General features: G+C 47.1%; 1 protein-coding gene across 3 annotated transcripts in view; it reads left to right on the top strand.

The window, feature by feature from the left end:
• The window catches only part of fastk (Fas-activated serine/threonine kinase), a 92,764-nt gene that overhangs the window by 14,991 nt on the left and 56,335 nt on the right, over positions 1–21,438 (top strand). For all 3 annotated transcript variants that reach the window (XM_059978366.1, XM_059978374.1, XM_059978356.1), the window contains exons 3-5: positions 2,424–2,894; positions 4,998–5,146; positions 13,477–13,693. In XM_059978366.1, the coding sequence (XP_059834349.1) occupies positions 2,424–2,894; positions 4,998–5,146; positions 13,477–13,693 (837 nt within the window). The remainder of the gene's footprint in view (positions 1–2,423; positions 2,895–4,997; positions 5,147–13,476; positions 13,694–21,438) is intronic.

The following is a 21,438-nucleotide window of genomic DNA, read 5'->3' as shown; positions in this document are numbered from 1 at the left end:
CTTCCCTGTTGCCTTTACCACAGTCAGGGCTATCCCGCACCCTTTTACTTTGTGCCTAAATATTAGGGATCATGAACTTTTTAATTCCTAAAGTTGATTACTTTGCAATCATACCTGTGTCCATTTTCATTGTTTCTGTGCCTTTTCCATAAATTCTATGTGCATTCAGATAACGAGCCTTAAGTTTCTGTCTGTGCATTATTTTTTGCTGCTCTGACTGTAAGTAGTAGCCCATTTTCTTTCCCTTCCTAACAGACTGATTATCATTGTCTGTTTTTTGCCTCCCTGGTCCATCCTTTTGTCATTTCTCTTTAACTTTTAAATCCCATTCCTACCCTCAGAGATATTTAAAAAATAAGTTGTCTACTATCTCAAGGAACTTTTCAGAGAGTGAATTATACCAGCCATGATCAGTCAAAGGCTACTACAAGAGTAATCCAATAACCTAAGGGGTCTTTAATTTGTTTACAGATAGGGCAAACCAAGCTTCCTACCATGAGCACAGTAGTATTGAGGCATGTCCTCCTGTTCTCAATCTGTGCTATTTCCCTCAGGGAATAAAGAATTCTGCAGAGAGATCCTGCGGAGTCTGGCTGGAGGCAGCTGCTAGCAGCAGCAACAGTATGTGGAATTACTATTGTTTGACCTTGTGCTTGCTCTCTGGTGGCAGCTGAGTGCCGCCTCTCATTCAGTAAACATCCAGGATTCTTTCACTCCCATTTACAGCAGCAGAGTTCTCTCTGCCAAAGTGACACAGCATGGAACTGGAATCAACCAGTTGTTCACCTGAACAGTCGTTGCATGCCACTGGGCTGTCTTATGTGGAAGAAATCACTCGTGTCTAAAATGGTGCCCACAAGCACACTCTTGTGAGTCATACACAGTCAATAAGTTACTGAAGAATGCATGAAATCTGGAATCTGTGGGGCTTGCTCAGAGTGCACAAGTGTAAGAGAGAGAGACAGTCAGGATGGGATACATGGCCCTTCAAGTCTGTTGTCATTCAGTGAGAACGTCACGTTTGACCTTGCACTCCATTTGTAACTGTTGTATAGAAATCCATCTAGTAAAGTAACTGGAAATGTAACTAGTTAAGAGCAGGGTATGAAACGTGTAAACTGGTGATACAGGGTTTCTACCCAAAGTGTCCACAATTTCTTTCATCCCTCTACTGCTACTTAACCCAAGTGGGTTTGTTTCTCCATGCTGTGGCATCTGCAGTCTCTTGTGTCTCCAAATGTAAATTAAATTCAATTTAAAACTTCTGGAAGTAAAATTCTGGTCTCATTAAAATTGAAATGGGGCATGCTCTCTTCTTATTACTAACATCAAGGTGGAGGCACAGAATTCTGTTTCTCAATGATTTAGGTATAACTTCCCATTTTCTATTAGATTTCTGAATCATGCATGAACTCATGAACACTACCTTGACATTCCATTAAAAAAAATTATAATTAATAGTATTGTTTGTTTTTGCATTGTACTGTTGCCACAAAATAACAAATGATCGCTATCCTATATGAAGTGAAACAGACCCGAATCTGATCTGTCATAGAATCTTAACTGTTTCACTGCTGTGTACAAGGCAAGGAAACATGCTCATATGGACTGATACTCCATTCCTGTACCACCCTGCATGGCTGTCCCCAAAGCAAATATAAAACAGTACAGCGCTGGAAAAGGCCCTTTGGTCCACAAAGCACAATGTCTGTGCTGAGCATAATGTCAAATTAAATTTATCTTTTCTGTCTGTACATGATCCATATCCTTTCCCTGAACATTCAGTTGCCTATCTGAGAGTCTTTTGAATGTATCATATCTGCTTCCACCACCATTCCTGGCAAATCCATTCCAGGCACTCATCACTCTCTGTTTAAAAAGAAAGCTTGCCTGCGCATCCCCTCTAAGCTTTCCCTTTTGTACCTTAAAGTTATGCCTTCTGTTTTTCAATATTTCTATCCTGGTGGGAAAAGACTCTATAATCTATCCTATCACTGTCTCTCATAATTTTGTAAATTTTGGTCGGGTCTCCCCTCAGCCTCTGGAGCTCCAGAGATAACAACTGAGTTTGTCCAACCTTTCTTTCTAGTTAATATTGTCTGATCCAAAAAGCATCTGTAATGGGGCAACCAGAACACTACACAATACTTAATGTGCAGTTTCACCAAAGTTATCTGGAGCATGACTTTCTAACTTTTTAAGCTCTGTGCCCCAGCAACAAAGGCAAGCATTTCATACATCTTCTATACCACCCTATTTGTGTGCATTGCCACTTTCAGGGGGGTATGGACTGGGAGACCCCTCCCCCAACCCCACTGAAGCAGCCCTTGGCTTTAGGTAATAAAGACTAGACATGTTGACTCTGCCCACATCAAATCAACATTGGCTCTTTCTCTGCATCTAACTTTCTCTTCTGCTGGCAGGTCTTCCCAGTGATTCCAAGATTGTTCAGGTCCTGGAGGAGGAGTCGCGAGTCCGGCTCACTCAGTTCAACCAGAAAGATGTCTCCATGGTTTTCAGCAGTGTCATGAAACTGCATCGGTCCACACAGCACCCGCTAGTTGAGAGCTGCCTCGCTGGCTTGGAGAAGAACATTGAGAAGGAGCGTCATCCCCAGACTCTTTTCCTTTTGCTCTCTTACTACAAATTAAAGTCACAGGCACTGCAGTCTGACTCGTACACTAGTGAACAGCTTCTCAACAACCGCAAGATTCTGCGGCTGGTCAAGCACACGCTGGGGCACGTTGCCAATGTGAGGGACCATGAGATGACCCTGCTGGATGAGATGCTCGCCACATGTTGTCGGGAGGCCAGCAATAAGTCACTGGAACTGATCTTCAGCTCTCATATCTTCTATGAAAATAGGCAGGAAAAATTCATCAGCAGCCTGGCAGGTAAGAAACTGCTACCCTTTTAGGTCAGTAAAAGTGCTGCCCAACAATAATTGTACAGACAATGTTTTCAGCCCTGCGCTCCAACCAGCAGTGACTTGTATAAATGCAGGTAACTCTGTAATGCTCCGAAAGAATGCACTGTTACTTATGAAAATACAGATGCAAACCTAAGTACGTGCAGAAGTCTCATTAGGCATAGAGTAATACAGCATTAAACAGTCCCATTGGCCCAACTTACCTATGCCAATCAGGGTGCCCTCCTAAACTATTCCCATTGCCCATGATCCATATCCATGCACTTGTCCGGATGTCTTTTTAACATTGTTATTGTACCTCCCTCCACTGCTTCCTCTTGCCATATACACACCATGCTCTGTGGAGAAGTTGCCCTTAGGGTCACTTTGAATCTTCCCACCCCCCCCCACCCCAACCTTAAACCGATGACCTTTTTCCCTGGGAAAAAAACTCCATGCACCCTATCTATACTCCTCATGACTTTATACACCTCTATAAGGTCACCCCTCAGTCTTCAGCGTTCCAAGGGATAAAGTTATACCTTGGCCAACCTTTTCCTATTAACTCATCTTTTTGAGTCCTGGCAACACCCTCATAAATCTCTTCATTTCCTTCAGTATCATCTTTAGTATTGCACAATTTTTATCTAAATGATGTTCAAATGATCCTTCACTGGATACAGAACTGGTTTGCCCACAGAAGGCAAAGAGTGTTTGTAGCCAGGTCATATTCTGCATGGAGGTTGGTCACCAGTGGAGTACCTCAGGGATCTGTTCTGGGACCCTTACTCTTTGTGATTTTTTTAAATGACCTGGATGAGGAGGTGAAGGGATGCTAAGTTTGCTGATGACACAAAGGTTGGGGGTGTTGCGGATAGTGTGGAGGGCTGTCAGAGATTACAGCGGGACATTGATAGGATGCAAATCTGGGCTGAGAAGTGGCAGATGGAGTTCAACCGAGATAAGTGTGAAGTGGTTCATTTTGTTAAGTCAAATATGATGGCAGAATATAGCATTAATGGTAAGTCTCTTGGCAGTGTGGAGGTTCAGAGGGATCTTGGGTCCGAGTCCATAGGACATTCAAAGCGGCTGTGCAGGTTGACTCTGTGGTTAAGAAGGCATATGGTGTATTGGCCTTCATCAATCGTGGAATTGATTTTAGGAGCTGAGAGGTAATGTTGCAGCTATATAGGACCCAGGTCAGACCCCACATGGAGTACTGTGCTTAGTTCTGGTCACCTCACTACAGGAAGCATGTGGAAGCCATAGAAAGGGTGCAGAAGAGACTTCCAAGGATGTTGCCTGGATTGGGGAGCATGCTTTATGAGAATAGGTTGAGTGAACTTGGATTTTTCTCCTTGGAGTGAAGGAGGATGAGAGGTGACCTGATAGAGGTGTACAAGATGATGAGAGGCATTGATCGTGTGGATAGTCAGAGGCTTTTTCCCAGGGCTGAAATGGTTGCCACAAGAGGACACAGGTTTAAGGTGTTGGGGAGTAGGTACAGAGGAGATGTCAGGGGTAAGGTTTTTCTCAGAGTGGTGAGTGCGTGGAATGGGCTACCGGTAATGGTAGTGGAGGCGGATACGATAGGGTCTTTTAAGAGACTTTTACATGGAGCTTAGTAAAATAGAGGGCTATAGGCAAGCCTAGTAACTTCTAAGGTGGGGATGTGTTCGGCACAACTTTGTAGGCTGAAGGGCCTGTATTGTGCTGTAAGTTTTCTATGTTTTATCTGGGTATCAGTACAGAAATTAATCACTAATCCTTGTACTCCTTCTCACAGCCTTTAGAAACAAACTATCATTAGGTCAGTGTCCCTCTTTTCACCTGAAGTTACAGCTACCCCTGTTACCTCAATCCTTGCATCACCTTCAACATGTGCACCAGACTTCACAATGCTAAAACTATCAAAGTTGAGGTCAGTTCTTTGTGTGTGTTTGTACAGACAGCTCTTAGAAATCCCTGCTTGAAGTTAGAAGCATGATGCAGTCTAACATTCCTAGTGCTTTCTGCATTGTCATCTGGGATATCAACGCCACTGGGCTGAAGAGAATCACAGCTTAAAATATGTTTTTTTCTGTTTTAGAGGAACTTCCTAAAAAGGTGGACAGCATCACCCCTTATACCATGGCCCTGATTGCAAAATATATTGCCCGTCATCGACTGCGTGAGGGCAAACTTCTGGACACGATTGCAGAGTTCCTAATCAAAAAGGGTGACTACCTGGACAGTAAGGTAATGACTCCCAGCTGTATGAACCCGAGAAATCCCCCTCTGGGGTAATAACAGGGCTGAAGCAGGGAATTAAAGGTCACTAAGGAGTCTCTAACAAAGAAATGGTGCACAGTATCCGAAGGGATGAGGATAGTGATCGCTGATGCTTTTTATGCAGAAATACAGCACAGAAACAGGCCCTTCCTGCCCAATTACACCAATGGTGACCAACTAACCTACTAACCAGTACGGCTTTGGAATATGCGAGGAATCTGGAGCACCTGGAGGAAACCCATCGATTTACAGGGAGAACCTACAGACTCCTTAAGGATAGTCCAATCACAAGTGAGGAAATCTGCAGTTGCTGGAAATCCAAGCAACACACACAAAATGCTGAAGGAACTCAGCAGGCCAGACAGCATCTGTGGAAAAGAGTACAGTTGACGTTGCGGGCCGAGACCCTTCAGCAGGACTGGAGACAAAAAGATGAAGAGTCATCGTTGAAGGTTGGGGGGAGGGGAGAGAGAAACACAAGGTGATAGGTGAAACCGGGAGAGAGGGGTGAAGTAAAGAGCTGGAAATTGATTGGTGAAAGAGATACAGGGCTGGAGAAGAGGGAATTTTATAGTAGAGGACAGAAGGCCATGGAAGAAAGAAAAAGGGGAGGACCACCAGAGGGAGGCGATGGGCAGAGAGGTGAGAGAGGCAAAACTGGATGGGGAATGGTGGAAGGTGGGGGGGGGGGGGGCGGGTCACAGCTTGAAGTTCAAGAAATCAATGTTCATGCCATCAGATTGGAGGCTACCCAGACGGAATCCTCAAACCTGAGTGTGGCCTCATCGAGACAGCAGAGGAGGCCATGGATAGGTACGTTGGAATGGGAAGTGGAATTAAAATGGGTGGCTACTGGGAGATCCTGCTTTTGCTGGCGGTTGGAGCATAGGTGCTTGGCGAAGCAGTCTCCCAATCTACGTTGGCTCTCACTGATATACAGGAGGCTACACCGGGAGCCCGGACACAATGTATGATGCCGACATACTCACAGGTGAAGTGTCACCTCACCTGAAAGAACTGTTCGGAGCCCTGAGTGGTAGTGAGGGAGGTGGTGTAAGGCCAGGTATCGCACTTGCTTTACTTGCAAAGTTAAGTGCCAAGAGGGAGACCAATGGGGAGGGACAAATGGACAAGGGAGTTGCATAGGGAATGATCCCTGTAGAAGGCAGAAAGTGGGTACAGGCATAGGTGCTGCCTGGCCTGCTGAGTTCCCCCAGCATTTTGTGTGTGTTCCTTACAGATAGTGGTGGAATTGAATCCAGGTTGTTGGCGTTGTTGTAGCGTAATGCTAAACGTTACACCACCATAGTTTTCTGGAGATACTGTGAGTGTCGAGAGAGTCGTACAGCACAGAAACAGGCCTTTCTGTGGCTCTTCATATCCACGCTGGCACTTTTGCCCATCAACACTAATCCCATTCACTTGCATTGTGTCTGGATCCTTCTATGCCTTTCCTATTTAAGCATCTAAACGTCTCCTGAATACAGTAATTGTATATAATTCCACCATCCCCTCTGGCAATGTGTTACAGATATACACAAAACAAAAGAAATGCAAACAAGAATAGGTCAGTCATCCCTCAAGCTGCTTGACCAGTCAGTTTCATGGCCTCAGCACTACTTTCTTGTATCAACCTTTTGATTCCTTTAATATCTGAATCTATCAGTCCATCTTGAATATATTTAGCACCTGACTCCATAGTCTCTGAAGGCAGAGAATTCCAGAGATTTACTGCCCTTCAATGAAGCAATCTCTTCTCACACTGGTTGATCATTTACTTAGGGACTGTGATCCCTGGCTGTAGATACCCCAGCCAGCGGGACATCAGCCTGATATTCACCCTTTCAAGCTCTGTGGATAGGAGGGCAACACTAGTGTCAGAGTCCCGGGGAGGGCAGAGGTGGCTGGGGATGGGGAGAGTTTCCTGGTGATTAACTTGTTTTTCTCAGAGGGTTCTGTCAGTCTATGTGTGATGCTGGTCAGGGGAACACAAGTCTTGCTAATGGATCTGTAAATAAGTGATTAGGGACAGAGCCAAGGTCAGCCAGTGTAAATAATGGTTTCTCCTAAAGTAAGTCGCCAGATTTTACATACATTCTCATGTTGAAAAATCTGAATGAATGCTTAGATTAGATTAGTGAATTATTTCATTATTATATGTACAGATGTATTGTAAAAACTTGCCTTTCACACTGTATATACAGATAATTTTATTATGACAGTGCATTGAGGTAGTACAAGGTAAAAAATATAACAGAATGCAGAATAAAATGTAAAAGCTTGTGAGGTCAAGACTCCATCTTATTGTACCAAGGAACCATTCACTAGTGTTAAAAGTGGGATGGAAACTGTTCTTGAGCCTGGCAGCATGTGCCTTCAGGCTTTTGTAATATTTGCCCCATGGGAGAAGGGGGATAAGAGAGAATGTCCAAGATGGATGGAGTCTTTAATTGTGTTGTTGCTTTACCAAGGCTGAGGAGATTGTTTCTATGATGTGTCTACAACTCTGCAGTTTCTTGTCATGAGCAGAACAGTTCCCATACCAAGCTGTGATGCCTCTACATTGTATAGTTTCTGTGGTGCATAGATAAAAATTGGTTTGGTTCAAATGGACGGGCCAAAGTGTTTTCAGCTTCTTGAGGAAGTATAGGCGCTGCTGAATTTTCTTGACCTTGATGTCAACACAGTTGGACCAGGACAGGCTATTGGTGATGTTCATTCCTTGAAGCTTGGAAGTTTCGGCACTAAATAAAAATGCAGGAGGGGTAAGCAGAGCGGCCATTGTCAGTAGTAGGTCAGCAGGGAGAGTAAAAGTGACAGGCTTTGGCTCAGAAGAGATGTTGGCTCTGTGTAAAGCGTCTGTGAAGGGTTCCTTTTTGTTTTTTCTCTCTCTCTTACTATACCATTTAAATGGCTGTGGTGTGTTCTTCGTGCTGTACTTTGAAGAACTGGAAGACCCAGAGTCTGCCGGGGAACTACATCTGCACGAAGTGCATCTGACTGCAGCTCCCTGAAGACTGTGTTAGGGATCTGAAGCAGCAACTGAATTACCTTCGGCTTGTACGGGAGAGTGAGGAGATAATTGATCAAAGTTACAGGAAAGTAGTCATCTTGAAGTTGCAGAAGGCAAGTAGCTGGGTGACTGTCAGGGGAAATGGAAATAGGCAGTTAGAGCAGAGCACACCTGTGGCCATTCCCCTCAAAAATAATAAACCACTTTGGATACTTTTGTGGGGGATGACCTCCCAGGGGAATGCCGTGGCAACTGGGTTATACGCACTGAGCATGGGTCTGTGGTGCAGAAGGGAAAAAGAGAGAAGAAGGGAGCGAGAGTGATAGGGGACTCAGTGGTGAGGGGAACAGCCAGGAGATTCTGTGGATGTGAATGGGATACCTGGATGGTATGTTGCCTCCCAGGGACCTGGGTCAGGGACGTCTCAGATCGCATCCACAACATTTTGGAGAGGGAGGGGGAGCAGCTAGATGTCTTGGTACAAATTGGTATGAATGACATAGGAAGGAAAAGCAAAGAGGTCCTGGAAAGAGAATTTAGACAGCTAGGTAGAAAGCTGAGAAGCAGGACCTCCTGGGTAGTAATTTCTGGATTGCTGCCTGTGCCACGTGCCAGTAGGGGTAAAAACAGGATGATTTGGCAGATAAATGCATGGCTGAGAAGCTGGTGCAGGGGGCAGGGCTTTAGGTTCTTGGATCATTGGGATCACTTCTTGGGCAGGTAGGGGGGAGTGATATGACCTGTTCAAAAGTGACGAGTTGCACCTGAACCTGAGGGAGACCAATATTCTCGCGGGTAGATTTGTTAGAGCAGTTGGGGAAAGTTAATTGGCAGTGGGGTGGGAACTGGAATGAAGGGACTCAGGATGGGTCAGATGGTAACAAAGTAAAGATAGCATGCAGTCAGACTGTTAGAAAGGGCAGGCAGGTGATGGGACTTAGTTGTAACCAACAGGCTGAGTATCAAAACATTAGGGATGCAAAATCAGAAAGGACAGTAAATATGGTACTCAAGGTGTTGTATCTCAATGCGCGTAGTATAAGAAATAGGTAGAGTGAACTCGGTCTTTTTTCCTTGGAGCAACGGAGGATGAGAGGTGACCTGATGGAGGTGTACAAGATTACGAGAAGCATTGATCATGTGGATAGTCAGAGACTTTTCCCCAGGGCTAAAATGGCTAGCATGAGAGGGCATAGTTTTAAGGTGCTTAGAAGTAGGTAACGAGGAAATGGCAGGGGTAAGTTTTTTATGCAGAGGGTGGTGAGTGTGTGGAATGGGCTGCCTGCGGCGGTGCTGGATGCGGAAACAATAGGGTCTTTTAAGAGACTCCTGGATGGCTACATGGAGCTTAGAAAAATAGAGCGCTGTGGGTAAAGCCTAGGTAGTTCTAAGGTAAGGACATGTTCGGTACAGCTTTGTAGGCCAAAAGGACTGTATTGTGCTGTAGGTTTTCTGTGTTCTAAATAAGGTGGATGATCTTGTTGCAGTATTACAGACTGCCAGGTATGATGTTGAGGCCATCACTAAATCGTGGCCGAAGGATAGTTGTAGTTGGGAGCTAAATGTCTAAGGTTACACATTGTATCGAAGAGATAGGAAGGTAGGCAGAGGGGGTGGTGTGGCTCTACTGGTAAAGAATCAAATTAGTAGAAAGATGAGACATAGGATCAGAAGATGTTAAATCCTTGTGGGTTGAGTAGAAACTGCAAGGGTAAAAGGATGTCGTTGGCAATTATATACAGGCCTCCCACATGTCAGTGTGGACATGGTGGAGGATTACAGGTACCTGGGATATGAATTGACAATAAACTGGACTGGTCAAAGAACACTGAGGCTGTCTACAAGAAGGGTCAGAGCCATCTCTACTTCCTGAGGAGACTGAGGTCCTTTAACATCTGCCGGACGATGCTGAGGATGTTCTACGAGTCTGTGGTGGCCAGTGCTATCATGTTTGCTGTTGTGTGCTGGGGCAGCAGGCTGAGGGTAGCAGACACCAACAGAATCAACAAACTCATTCTTAAGGCCAGTGATGTTGTGGGGGTGGAACTGGACTCTCTGATGGTGGTGTCTGAAAAGAGGATGCTGTCCAAGTTACATGCCATCTTGGACTCCCATGTCTCCCATCCACTTCATAATGTACTGGTTAGGCACAGGAGTACATTCAGCCAGAGACTCATTCCACCGAGATGCAATGCTGAGTATCATAGGAAGGCTTTCTTGCCTGTGGCTATCAAACTTTACAACTCCTCCCTCGGAGTGTCAGACACCCTGAGCCAATAGGCTGGTCCTGGACTTATTTCCACTTGGCATAATTTACTTATTATTATTTAATTATTTGTGGGTTTATATTGCTATATTTCTACACTATTCTTGATTGAAACCCAGTTTTCCTCGGGATCAATAAAGTATGTCTGTTTGTCAACAGTGGCTGAGAGGTGGTCTACAGATTACAACAAGAAATAGAAAAGTTGTGTCAAAAGGGCAATGTTATGGTATTCGTGGGAGACTTTAACATGCAGTTTGATTTGAAATATCGGTTGGTAATGGATCTCAAGAGAGTGCGTTTGTTGAATGCCTAAGAGATGGCTTTTTAGAGTAGTTTGTCATTGAGCCAACTAGGGGATCAGCTATACTGGATTGAGTGTTATGTAATGAACTGGAGACAATGAGGGAGCTTTAAGGTAAAAGAACCCTTAGGAACCAGTGATCACAATATGATTGAGTTCCACTTGAAATTAAATAGGGAGAAAGTAAAGTCTGATGTAGCAGTATTTCAGTGGATAAGGGAAATTCGTGGTACGAGAGAGGAGTTGACCGAAGTAAATTGAAAGGAGCTGCTGGCCGGGATGTCAGCAGAGTAGCAATGGTGTGCGTTTCCTGGAAAAATGAGGAAGGTGCAGGAAATGTATATTCCAAAAATGAAGAAATACCCAAATGATAAAATAGCACAGCCATGGGTGACAAGGAAAGTCAAAGCTATTGTAAAAGCAAAAGAAAGGGCATAAAACAAAGCAAAAATGAGTGGGAAGATAGAGGATTGGCAAGTTTTTAAAAACCTACAGAGAGCAGCTACAAAAGTCATTAGAAGGGAGAAGATGAAATATGAAAGCAAGCTAGCAAATAATATCAAAGTGGATTGTAGAAGTTTTTTCAAGTATGTTAAAAATAAGAGAGGAATGAGAGTGGGTATAGGACTGCTACAAAATGAGGCAGGAGAAATAATAATGGGGAACAAGGAGATGGCTGATGAACTAAATGAGAATTTTGCATCAGTCTTTACTGTGGAATACACTAACAGTATGCCTGATGTTGCGGTGTGTGAAGGAAAGAAGTGGATGCAGTTACTGTTACAAGAGAGAAGGTGCTCAAAAAGCTGAAAGGCCTAAAGATAGATAAGTCACCCAGACCAGACGAACTGGACCCTAGGGTTCTGAAAGAAGTAGCGTTAGAGATTGTGATGGCATTAGAAATGATCTTTCAAAAATCATTGGACTCTGGTATGGTGCCAGTGGACTGGAAAATTGAAAATGTTACTCTACTCTTTAAGAAAGGAGGAAGGCAGCAGAAAAGAAATTATAGACAAGTTAGCCTGACCTCAGTGGTTGTGAATATGTTAGAGTCAGTTGTTAAAGATGAGGCGATGGAATACTTGGTGACACAGGACAAGATAGTCAGTGTGGTTTCCTTCAGGAAAATCCTGCCTAATGAACCTATTGGAATTCTTTGAGGAGATTACAAATAAGATAGATAAAGGGGATGTAATGGATGTTGTATATTTGGACTTTCAGCAGGCCTTTGACAAGGTGCCATATTTGAGACTGTTTACCAAGTTAAGAACCCATGGCGCTACAGGAAATTTACTACCATAGTTAGAGCATTGGCTGATTGGCAGGAGGCACCCAGTGGGAATAAAAGGATCCTTTTCTGGTTGGCTGCCAGTGACTCGTGGCGTTCCACAGGGGTCAGTGTTGGGACCACTTCTTTTTATGCTGTATATAAATGATTTAGATGATGGAATAGATGGCTTTGATGCCAAGTTTACAGATGATACAATGATTGGTGTTAAGGAAACAGGAAAGATGCAGAAGGACTTGGACAGATTAGGAAAATGGGCAAGAAAGTGGCAAATGAAATAAAATGTTGGAAAATGTATGGTCATACACTTTGGTATTAGAAGTAAATGTGCAAACTATTTTCTAAACGGAGAAAATCCAAAAATCTGAGATGCAAAAGTATTTGGGAGACCTTGTGCAGAACACCCTAAAGATTAACTTTCAGGTGGAGTAGGAGGTGAGGAAGGCAGATGTCATGTTAGCATTTATTTCAAAAGGTCTAGAATACAAGAACAAAGATGTGATGCTGAGGCCTCACCATGAGTATTATGAATAGTTTTGGGCCCCTCATCTTAGAAAAGGTGCTGGTATTGGAGAGGATCTAGAAGAGGTTCATAAGGATTATTCCAGGAATGAAGGAGTTATCATACGAGGAATGTTTGATGGCTCTGGGTCTATACCCACTGCAATTTGGAAGGGGGAGGGGTAGTTCTCATTGAAAGCTTTCAAATGTTGAAAGGCCCAGAAAGAGTAGATGTAGAAAGGATGTCTCCCATGGTGGAACAGTTTAGGGCAAGAGGGCACTGCCTCAGGATAGAGGGGTGCCCTTTCAAAACAGAGATGCGAAGAAATTTCTTTAGCCAAAGGGTGGATGAATTTGTGGAATTATTGCCACATGCAGTGATGGAGGCCAGGTTGTTGGGTGTATTTAAGGCAGAGGTTGATAGGTTCTTGATTGGACATGGCATCAAAGGTTACTGGTTACTGGGAGAACACAGGGAACTAGGGTTGAGGAGGAGAAAATAAAGGATCAGCAGTGATTGAATGGCAGAGCAGACTCGATGGGCCAGGTGGCCTAATTCTGCTCCTCTGTCTTATGGTCTAAACCTCAGTGCAATTGTTGTGGACATGAGGATGTGCACCACTCCCTTCCTGCAGTCAATGACAAGCTGTTTTGCTAACATTGAGGGAAAGGTTGTGGGAAATTTAGAAAACAATGTGGGTTGAAGATTAATATTGGTAATAAATCCAGTGTTAAGATTAGTTCCTTGGATTCCTAGTGGTGAGTGAGTTTTTCCCAAAGTTCTGGGCTATTCTGGGAAAGTGTGTGATTCTTTACTATAGTTGCCAGAACTGTTGGGTGTATTTGCCTTGGGTGTATGCCAGTTCTACCTGTGAATTTGCTTTGAGCTGTGTGTTACAACTGAACTTTGTGCTCTTTCGTCCTTTAGGTAATTCAGAAATTGGTTTTTCCATTCAGTCGGATGAACTACAAACCTACCAATGCAACCAAGTTCTTTGAAAAGCTAGAATCGGTGCTGGAGGTCAAGGCTATGAACTCACCCCTGGCCACTGTCAACATCTTTATGTCTATGTTCCAGCTCGGCCATTTCCCTGGAGCAATACTTGACCGCATCTTCTCAGCTGCATTCGTCAATAATGTGATGAGTAAGTAGGCTGTGGGCACTGGGGTGTGGTCCCACAGGGAGTTGGGTTGTAGAGGTAGGGTGTGCTTCTCTTCAGTGAGCTGGGAGCTTTTGTTACTGAATTTGCATCAAGGGCTGAAGACTATTCTCTGATCAGTGTTTATCTCCTCTGGGTTGATAATTCTAACTATGTGTTGGTTGAATAGGACTCTCAAGGCTAATTTTTTTCATAGGGAGCCTTATCATAATTTGAAACTCAAAATCAAGCTGCAGTGACTAGTCTCATTGAATGAGCTTGTGTTATTTCCTAGCCTGGTCCCCACTCCATTTGTCCAAAACTGTGAGCTCTTACACAACTGAAAGCATTAAATATTGCACATCGAACATCTATTGTTCTTTAAGAGTGAAGTTGCTAGGGAGTAATGCTGCTTTCCAGGTATCTTTATTGTAAAATGAAATTAAGGAACATTGAATCTTCATCCATTGCCTCTGAAGGAGCAGTACACACTCTGTCATCCTGATCTCTTAGTCTGTGTAGTTCTCCAACTTTAGGTCCCTGTGAGTAGGTCTGCAAAGGTCAAACAATACGGAAATAGGCCTTTTGCCCCAACTGGTCAATGCTAGCCAAGACTCATATCTCAGTTAGCTGCAGTTGCATACATTGTTGCATATCTATGTACCTGTTTAAGTACCTTTCAAATGTTGTTAATGGACCTGCCTCAACCACTTCCTCTTACAGCTTAATCCAGATACTGGTCACTGTTTGGGAGAAAAAGTTACCTTTTGGGTTTCTACTGGAACCTCTCCCCTCTCCCCTTAAATCTATGCCCTCTGCTTATGGTTCCTTTTCCAGGGGTAAAGGACTGTGTGTGCTCACCCTTTTAAAGTATTCTTAGAAGTTTTGTGAGTTCCTGCAAAACGTCGTTGTGCATTGCTAGCACCGTCTTGTTCTCCTCTGTGATCCTGCCTTCAGTTCAAAGACAGATCATAAGCAAGCACTCAAAGTATTGAATACCACAATTAGAAAACAAGAAACTACCTGCCCCAATGCCTTACACATCGTTGCTGGAGATAGCAGTTGGGCATTTTTGAAGAAATACCTGCCCATTTATTATCAATATGTAGCGGTGTGCTACACGCAGCGCTAAAATTACGACACGGAGTCGGTAACTGCAGTCGAAGGAAAAAACTTTATTCGAAAACTTCAGCCTCACTTTTAAGCCTCCCTCAACCTGCCCCCCCATGGCGCAGAGGCTCCAAAGCTCTGTGCTCGCAAACCCCCGTAGGCTATCTAATTGTGAGTCGGTTCGGATGTGCCAGGAAATGGGTCGCCACATAACCCCCCCCCCCCCAGAACCAGCGATACACCCCCCAATGTCCACAGTCTGGGCCAGAACCTGCTTGGGAGGTCGGCCTCTGCGCCGAGGTGCCGGAAACTCGGCCGGTTGCGCCAGGTCCACATGGGCCGGTTTGAGGCGGTCCACCGTGAAAACCTCCTCTTTCCCCCCAACGTCCAGCACGAACGTGGACCTGTTGTTCCGGAGCACCATAAACGGCCCCTCGTATGGCCGCTGCAGCGGTGGCCGATGCCCGCCCCTTCGTACAAACCCAAACTTACAGTTCTGTAGGTCTTTGGGTACGCAGGTCGGGTGCCGCCCGTGCTGTGAAGTGGGTATGGGGGCCAGGTTACCGAGCTTCTCGCGTAGTCTGCCCAGGACTGCTGCGGGATCTTCCTCTTGCCCCCTTGGGGCTGGTAGGAACTCCCTGGGGACGACCAGGGGCGCGCCGTATACCAACTCGGCCGACGAGGCGTGCAGGTCGTCCTTGGGCGCTGTGCGGATGCCGAGTAGGACCCAGGGAAGCTCGTCCGCCCAGTTGGCTCCTCGCAGGCGGGCCATGGGGGCCGACTTCAGGTGACGGTGGAAACGCTCCACTAGCCCGTTCGACTGTGGGTGGTAGGCAGTGGTGTGGTGCAGCTGAGTCCCCAAAAGGCTGGCCATAGCTGACCACAGGCTGGAGGTGAACTGGGCGCCTCTGTCGGAGGTAATGTGGGCTGATACACCAAAGTGAGATATCCAGGTGGCGATCAGGGCTCGGGCGCAAGATTCGGAGGTGGTGTCGGTGAGCGGGACCGCCTCTGGCCATCTTGTGAACCGGTCCACGATAGTCAGGAGGTGCCGCGCTCCGCGCGACACTGGCAGGGGGCCCACGATATCCACATGAATGTGGTCGAAACGCCGGTGGGCGGGATGGAACTGCTGCGGTGGGACTTTGGTGTGCTGCTGCACCTTGGCCGTCTGGCAGTGCATGCACGTTTTGGCCCATTCACTGACCTGTTTGCAGAGTCCGTGCCAAACGAACCTGCTGGAAACCATCCGGATGGAGGGATGCGCCAAGTTATGAATGGAGTCGAAAACGCGGCGCCGCCAGGCTGTCGGGACGACGGGACGGGGCTGGCCGGTGGCGACGTCACAGAGTAGGGTCCTCTCACCCGGGCCTTCGGGGAGGTCCTGGAGCTGCAAACCGGAGACTGCGGTTCTGTAACTCGGAATCTCCTCATCCGCCTGCTGCGCCTCTGCCAGTGCCTCAAAGTCTACCCCTTGGGAAAGAGCATGAACGGTAGGGCGAGAGAGCGCATCCGCCACGACATTGTCCTTACCCGAGACGTGCCGGACATCCGTCGTGTATTCAGAGATGTAGGACAGGTGGTGTTGCTGGCGGGACGACCAGGGGTCGGACGCTTTCGTAAACGCAAAGGTAAGCGGTTTGTGGTCCGTGAACGCGATGAAGGGCCGACCTTCTAGGAAGTACCTGAAATGCCGGATTGCCAGGTAGAGCGCCAACAGTTCCCGGTCGAAAGCACTGTATTTGAGCTCGGGTGGTCGCAGGTGTTTGCTGAAAAACGCCAGGGGTTGCCAGCGACCTGCGATGAGTTGCTCCTGCACCCCACCGACTGCCGTGTTTGATGCGTCCACTGTGAGGGCGGTAGGGGCGTCCATTCTGGGATGTACTAGCATTGCGGCGTTCGCCAAAGCTTCCTTCGTTTGAACGAAAGCGGCGGCGGACTCCTCGTCCCAGGTAATGTCCTTGCTCGGACCCGACAACAGGGCGAACAGGGGGCGCATGATCCGGGCAGCTGAAGGGAGGAAGCGGCGATAGAAATTGACCATACCTACGAATTCCTGAAGGCCTTTGATCATGGTGGGTCGGGGAAAGAGGCGGACCGCATCTACCTTAGCGGGCAGAGGGGTTGCCCCGTCTTTAGTAATCCTGTGGCCCAGGAAGTCAATGGTATCGAGTCCGAACTGGCATTTGGCAGGGTTGATTGTAAGACCGTACTCACTCAGTCGGGCGCAGAGTTGACGGAGGTAGGACAGATGCTCCTGCAATAAGTTTTTCAGTTTGTACATGGACTTCCCACCCACATGCCACTTCTGCGGGCTGGAGGAGACCGTGTACCACATGTACATGGAGTATGTGAGGCTGCAGCCTCTTTTTGCATATTTGCATGGGCTGCTTCTCGCCTTCTGGCTGCATTTTAGTCCCACCCTGTTTATATATGGTCATCCAGTAAGGAAGAGGGCAAGGAGGGATGAGGATGTCCTAGTCAACTTGCTCCTGGGGCTGGCGAAATCCGCCATCCGTGGGTCTTGGAAACGGGTGGCGGGAGGATCTCCCCGGGCAGACTGCTTGGCACTGTTTAGGGGGTATGTTCGTGCCCGGGTAACTATTGAAAAGGAACACGCACAGTCCACAGCGGCCTTGGAGGAGTTTCGAGACCATTGGGCTCCGCGGGGTGTAAATGCCATCGTGGATAGGGATGGCAACATTCTGGTGTAATGTCTATTGTCTATTTGTAGTGCAGTAATTGTGTTTGCCACTGTTTTGTATATATTGTATAGCACCGATATTTGTAATAAAGGATTTTGTAAAAAAAAAAGATGACTGCTGCTGGCTATGAGGATGTCATCCAAATAGATGAACGCGAAGTCCAGGTCCCGTCCCACCGCGTCCATTAACCGCTGGAACGTCTGTGCGGCATTCTTCAGGCCGAACGGCATGCAGAGGAACTCGAAAAGGCCAAACGGGGTGATGAGAGCCGTTTTGGGGACGTCGTCAGGATGCATCGGGATTTGATGGTACCCTCGGACGAGGTCTACCTTGGAGAAGATCCGTGCGCCGTGCAGATTTGCTGCAAAGTCCTGAATGTGCGGCACAGGGTAGTGGTCCGGTGTGGTAGCCTCGTTCAGCCTGCGGTAGTTGCCGCACGGTCTCCAGCCCCCCGTCGCTTTGGGCACCATGTGCAGGGGGGAGACCCATGGGCTGTCGGACCGCTGGATGATCCCCAATTCCTCCATCCTCTGGAACTCCTCCTTTGCCAGTCGGAGCTTGTCCGGGGGAAGCCGCCGAGCGCGGGCGTGGAGGGGTGGTCCCTGGGTCGGGATGTGGTGCTGTACGCCGTGCCTGGGCGTGGCCGCTGTGAACTGCGGTGCCAGAACCGATGGGAAATCCGCCAGGACCCTGGTGAAGTCGTTGTCGGACAGCGTGATGGAGCCGAGGTGAGGGGCTGGCAACTGGGCTGCACCCAGGGGGAACGTCTGAAAGGTCTCGGCGTGGACCAGTCTCTTCCTCGGCAGGTCGACCAGTAGGCTGTGAGCCCCCAAAAAATCCGCACCCAGAAGCGGTTGGGCTACGGCGGCCAGTGTGAAGTCCCACGTGAACTGGCTGGAGCCGAACTGTAGTTGCACCTGACGGGTGCCATAGGTCCTTACTGTGCTGCCATTCACGGCCCTCAGGGGGGGACCCGGTGCCCTGCTGCGGGTGTCGTAACTCGTCGGGGGTAAAACGCTGATCTCAGCCCCAGTATCGACCAAAAACCGGCGTCCCGACCTTCTATCCCACACATACAGGAGGCTATCCCGATGGCCAGCCGCCGTAGCCATCAGCGGCGGCTGGCCCTGGCGTTTCCCGGGAACTTGCAGGGCGGGCGACAACGGCGGGCTTCTGCGCCCCACCGCTGGTGGTAGAAGCACCAGTGTTCATTGGACCGGGGGTTGGCGGGCTCTGTGGCCGGGCCTGGACTGGTTTGCTGCCGGGAGCGTGGCTGGGAGATCTGTGCGATGGACGCCCCACTCACCTTTTTGGCGTTCCACAGCAAGTCCGCCCAGGCTGCCACCTTCCGGGGGTCACTGAAATCCGTGTCGGACAGCAGCAGGCGTATGTCCTCGGGCAGCCGCTCCAGGAATGCCTGCTCAAACATGAGGGAGGGTGTGTGTTCGTCGGCGAGAGACAGCATCTCATTCATTAAAGCCGATGGAGGTCTGTCGCCCAAGCCATCCAGGTGCAGTAAACGGGCAGCCCTCTCGCGCCGTGAAAGTCCGAAAGTCCTGAGGAGCAGGGCTTTGAATTCTGTGTACCTGCCGTCTGCCGGGGGCGACTGTACGAACTCCGCGACCTGGGCCGCTGTGTCCTGGTCGAGGGAGCTCACCACGTAGTAGTAGCGGGTGTCTTCTGAGGTGATCTGGCGAACGTGGAATTGGGCTTCGGCTTGCTGGAACCATAGGTTCGGGCGCTGTGTCCAGAAACCCAGCAGTTTCAACGAAACTGCATGAACTGAGGCGGCGTCGGTCATTTCTGGTCCAAAAATCGTTTGGACTGTCGGGGTCACCAATTGTAGCGGTGTGCTACACGCAGCGCTAAAATTACGACACGGAGTCGGTAACTGCAGTCGAAGGAAAAAACTTTATTCGAAAACTTCAGCCTCACTTTTAAGCCTCCCTCAACCTGCCCCCCATGGCGCAGAGGCTCCAAAGCTCTGTGCTCGCAAACCCCCATAGGCTATCAAATTGTGAGTCGGTTCGGATGTGCCAGGAAATGGGTCGCCACAAATATATCTCCTGCAGCACCAAGGGTCCCAACACACTCAACCACTGTTACACTACGATCAATAATGCCTACTGTTCCACACATAGACTGCATTTTGGGAAATCTGTTCATTTGGCTGTCCTTCTGTCTGCATGCAGGTATAAGTTAATTAGAAAGAGGTGATGTAGGGTCAGAAGATGTTGAGTCATTGTGCATAGAGCTAAGGAACAGCAAGGGTAATAAGACCCTGATGGGAGTTGTACACAGACCCCCAAAGAATAGTAAGGATGTTGTCTACAAATTACAATGGGGATAGAAAATGTGTGCCAAAAGGGCAATGTTGCAGTAATCATGGGGGGGCTTCAATATGCAGGTAGATTGGGAAAATCAGGTTGGTGCTGGATTACAGGAAGGGGAATTTCTAGAGTGCCCATGAGATGGCTTTTTAGAGCAGCTCATGGTTGAGCCCACTAGAGGATCAACTATTCTAGATTGGATGTTGTGCAATGAACTGAAATTGATTAGGGGGCTTAAGTTTAAAAAAAAAACCTTTTGGGTCAAGTAATCATAATGTGATCGAATCCACCCTGAAACTTGACAAGGAGAAGCTAAAGTCAGGTGTATCATTATTACAATGAAGTAAAAGGAATTACAGGGGCATGAAAAGGGAATTAGCCAGAATTGACTGGAAAAGAACACTGGCAGGGATAACAGCAGAGCAGAATGGCTGAAATTTCTGGAAGCAATTTGGAAGGCTCAGGATTATACACATCCCAAAGAGGAAGAAGTATTCTAAAGGAAAGATGACTCAACCATGGTTAACAAGAAATCAAAGCTGATCGGCAGGAGGCAAAGAATGGGAATAAAGGGAGCCTATTCTGACTGCCTGTGAGTGACTAGAGGTGTTCCACAGGGGTCTGTGTGATTGATTCTTCTGACGTTATATGTCAGTGATTTGGATGATGGAATTGATGGCTTTGTTGCAGAATTTGCAGATGATATGACGATAAGTGGAGGGGCAAATAGTTTTGAGGAAGTAGAGAGGCAAAGAAATGGCAGATGGAATGCATTGTTGGGAAGTGTATGGTCATACACTTTAGTAGGATCAGTGAAAGGTTAACTATTTTCTAAATGGAGAGAAAATGCACAATGCTGAGATGCAAAGGGACTTAGGAGTCTTTGTGCAGGATTCCTGAAAGGTTAATTTGCACGATGAGACTGTGGTGAAGAAGTCAAATGCAATGTTAGCATTCATTTCAAGAGGATTAGAATATAAAAGGAAGGATATCATGTTGATACGTCGTAAAGCACTAGTGAGGCCTCACTTGGAGTATTGTGAGCAGGTTTGGGCCCCTTATCTTTGAAATAATGTGCTGAAATTGGAGTGGGGTCAAAGAAGGTTGACAAAAATGATTCCAGGATTGAATGGCTTGTCATATGAAGAGCATCTGATGGCTTTGGGCTTGTATTCACTAGAATTCAGAAGAATGTGGGGTGACCTCATTGAAATCTACTGAATGGTGAAAGACCTTGATAGGGTGGATGTGGAGAGGATGTTTCCTGTGGCAGGAGGGCCTAAGACCAGAGGACACAGCCTCAGAACAGAGGGGAGTTTGTTTATAGCGGAGATGAGAAGGAATTTCTTTAGCCAGAGAGTGGTGAATCTATGGAACTTGTTGTCACAGGCAGCTGTTGAGGCCAAGTCTTTACACATATTTATGGCAGACATTGCTAGATTCTTGATTGGTTAGTGCATGAAGGAATACAGGGAAAAGTCAGGAGATTAGGGAAATTGTGAGAGGAAAATTGAATCAGCCATGATGAAATGGTGGAGCAGACTCGAGAGACCAAATGGCCTTATTCTATTCTGAGATCTTAGAGTCTTATGGTCTATAGCACCAT

Source organism: Hypanus sabinus, chromosome 1 (genome assembly GCF_030144855.1).
Source record: "Hypanus sabinus isolate sHypSab1 chromosome 1, sHypSab1.hap1, whole genome shotgun sequence".
Taxonomy (NCBI): domain Eukaryota; kingdom Metazoa; phylum Chordata; class Chondrichthyes; order Myliobatiformes; family Dasyatidae; genus Hypanus; species Hypanus sabinus.
The sequence above is the reverse complement of the archived record's forward strand: the minus strand, read 5'-3'. Positions and strand labels throughout refer to the sequence as shown.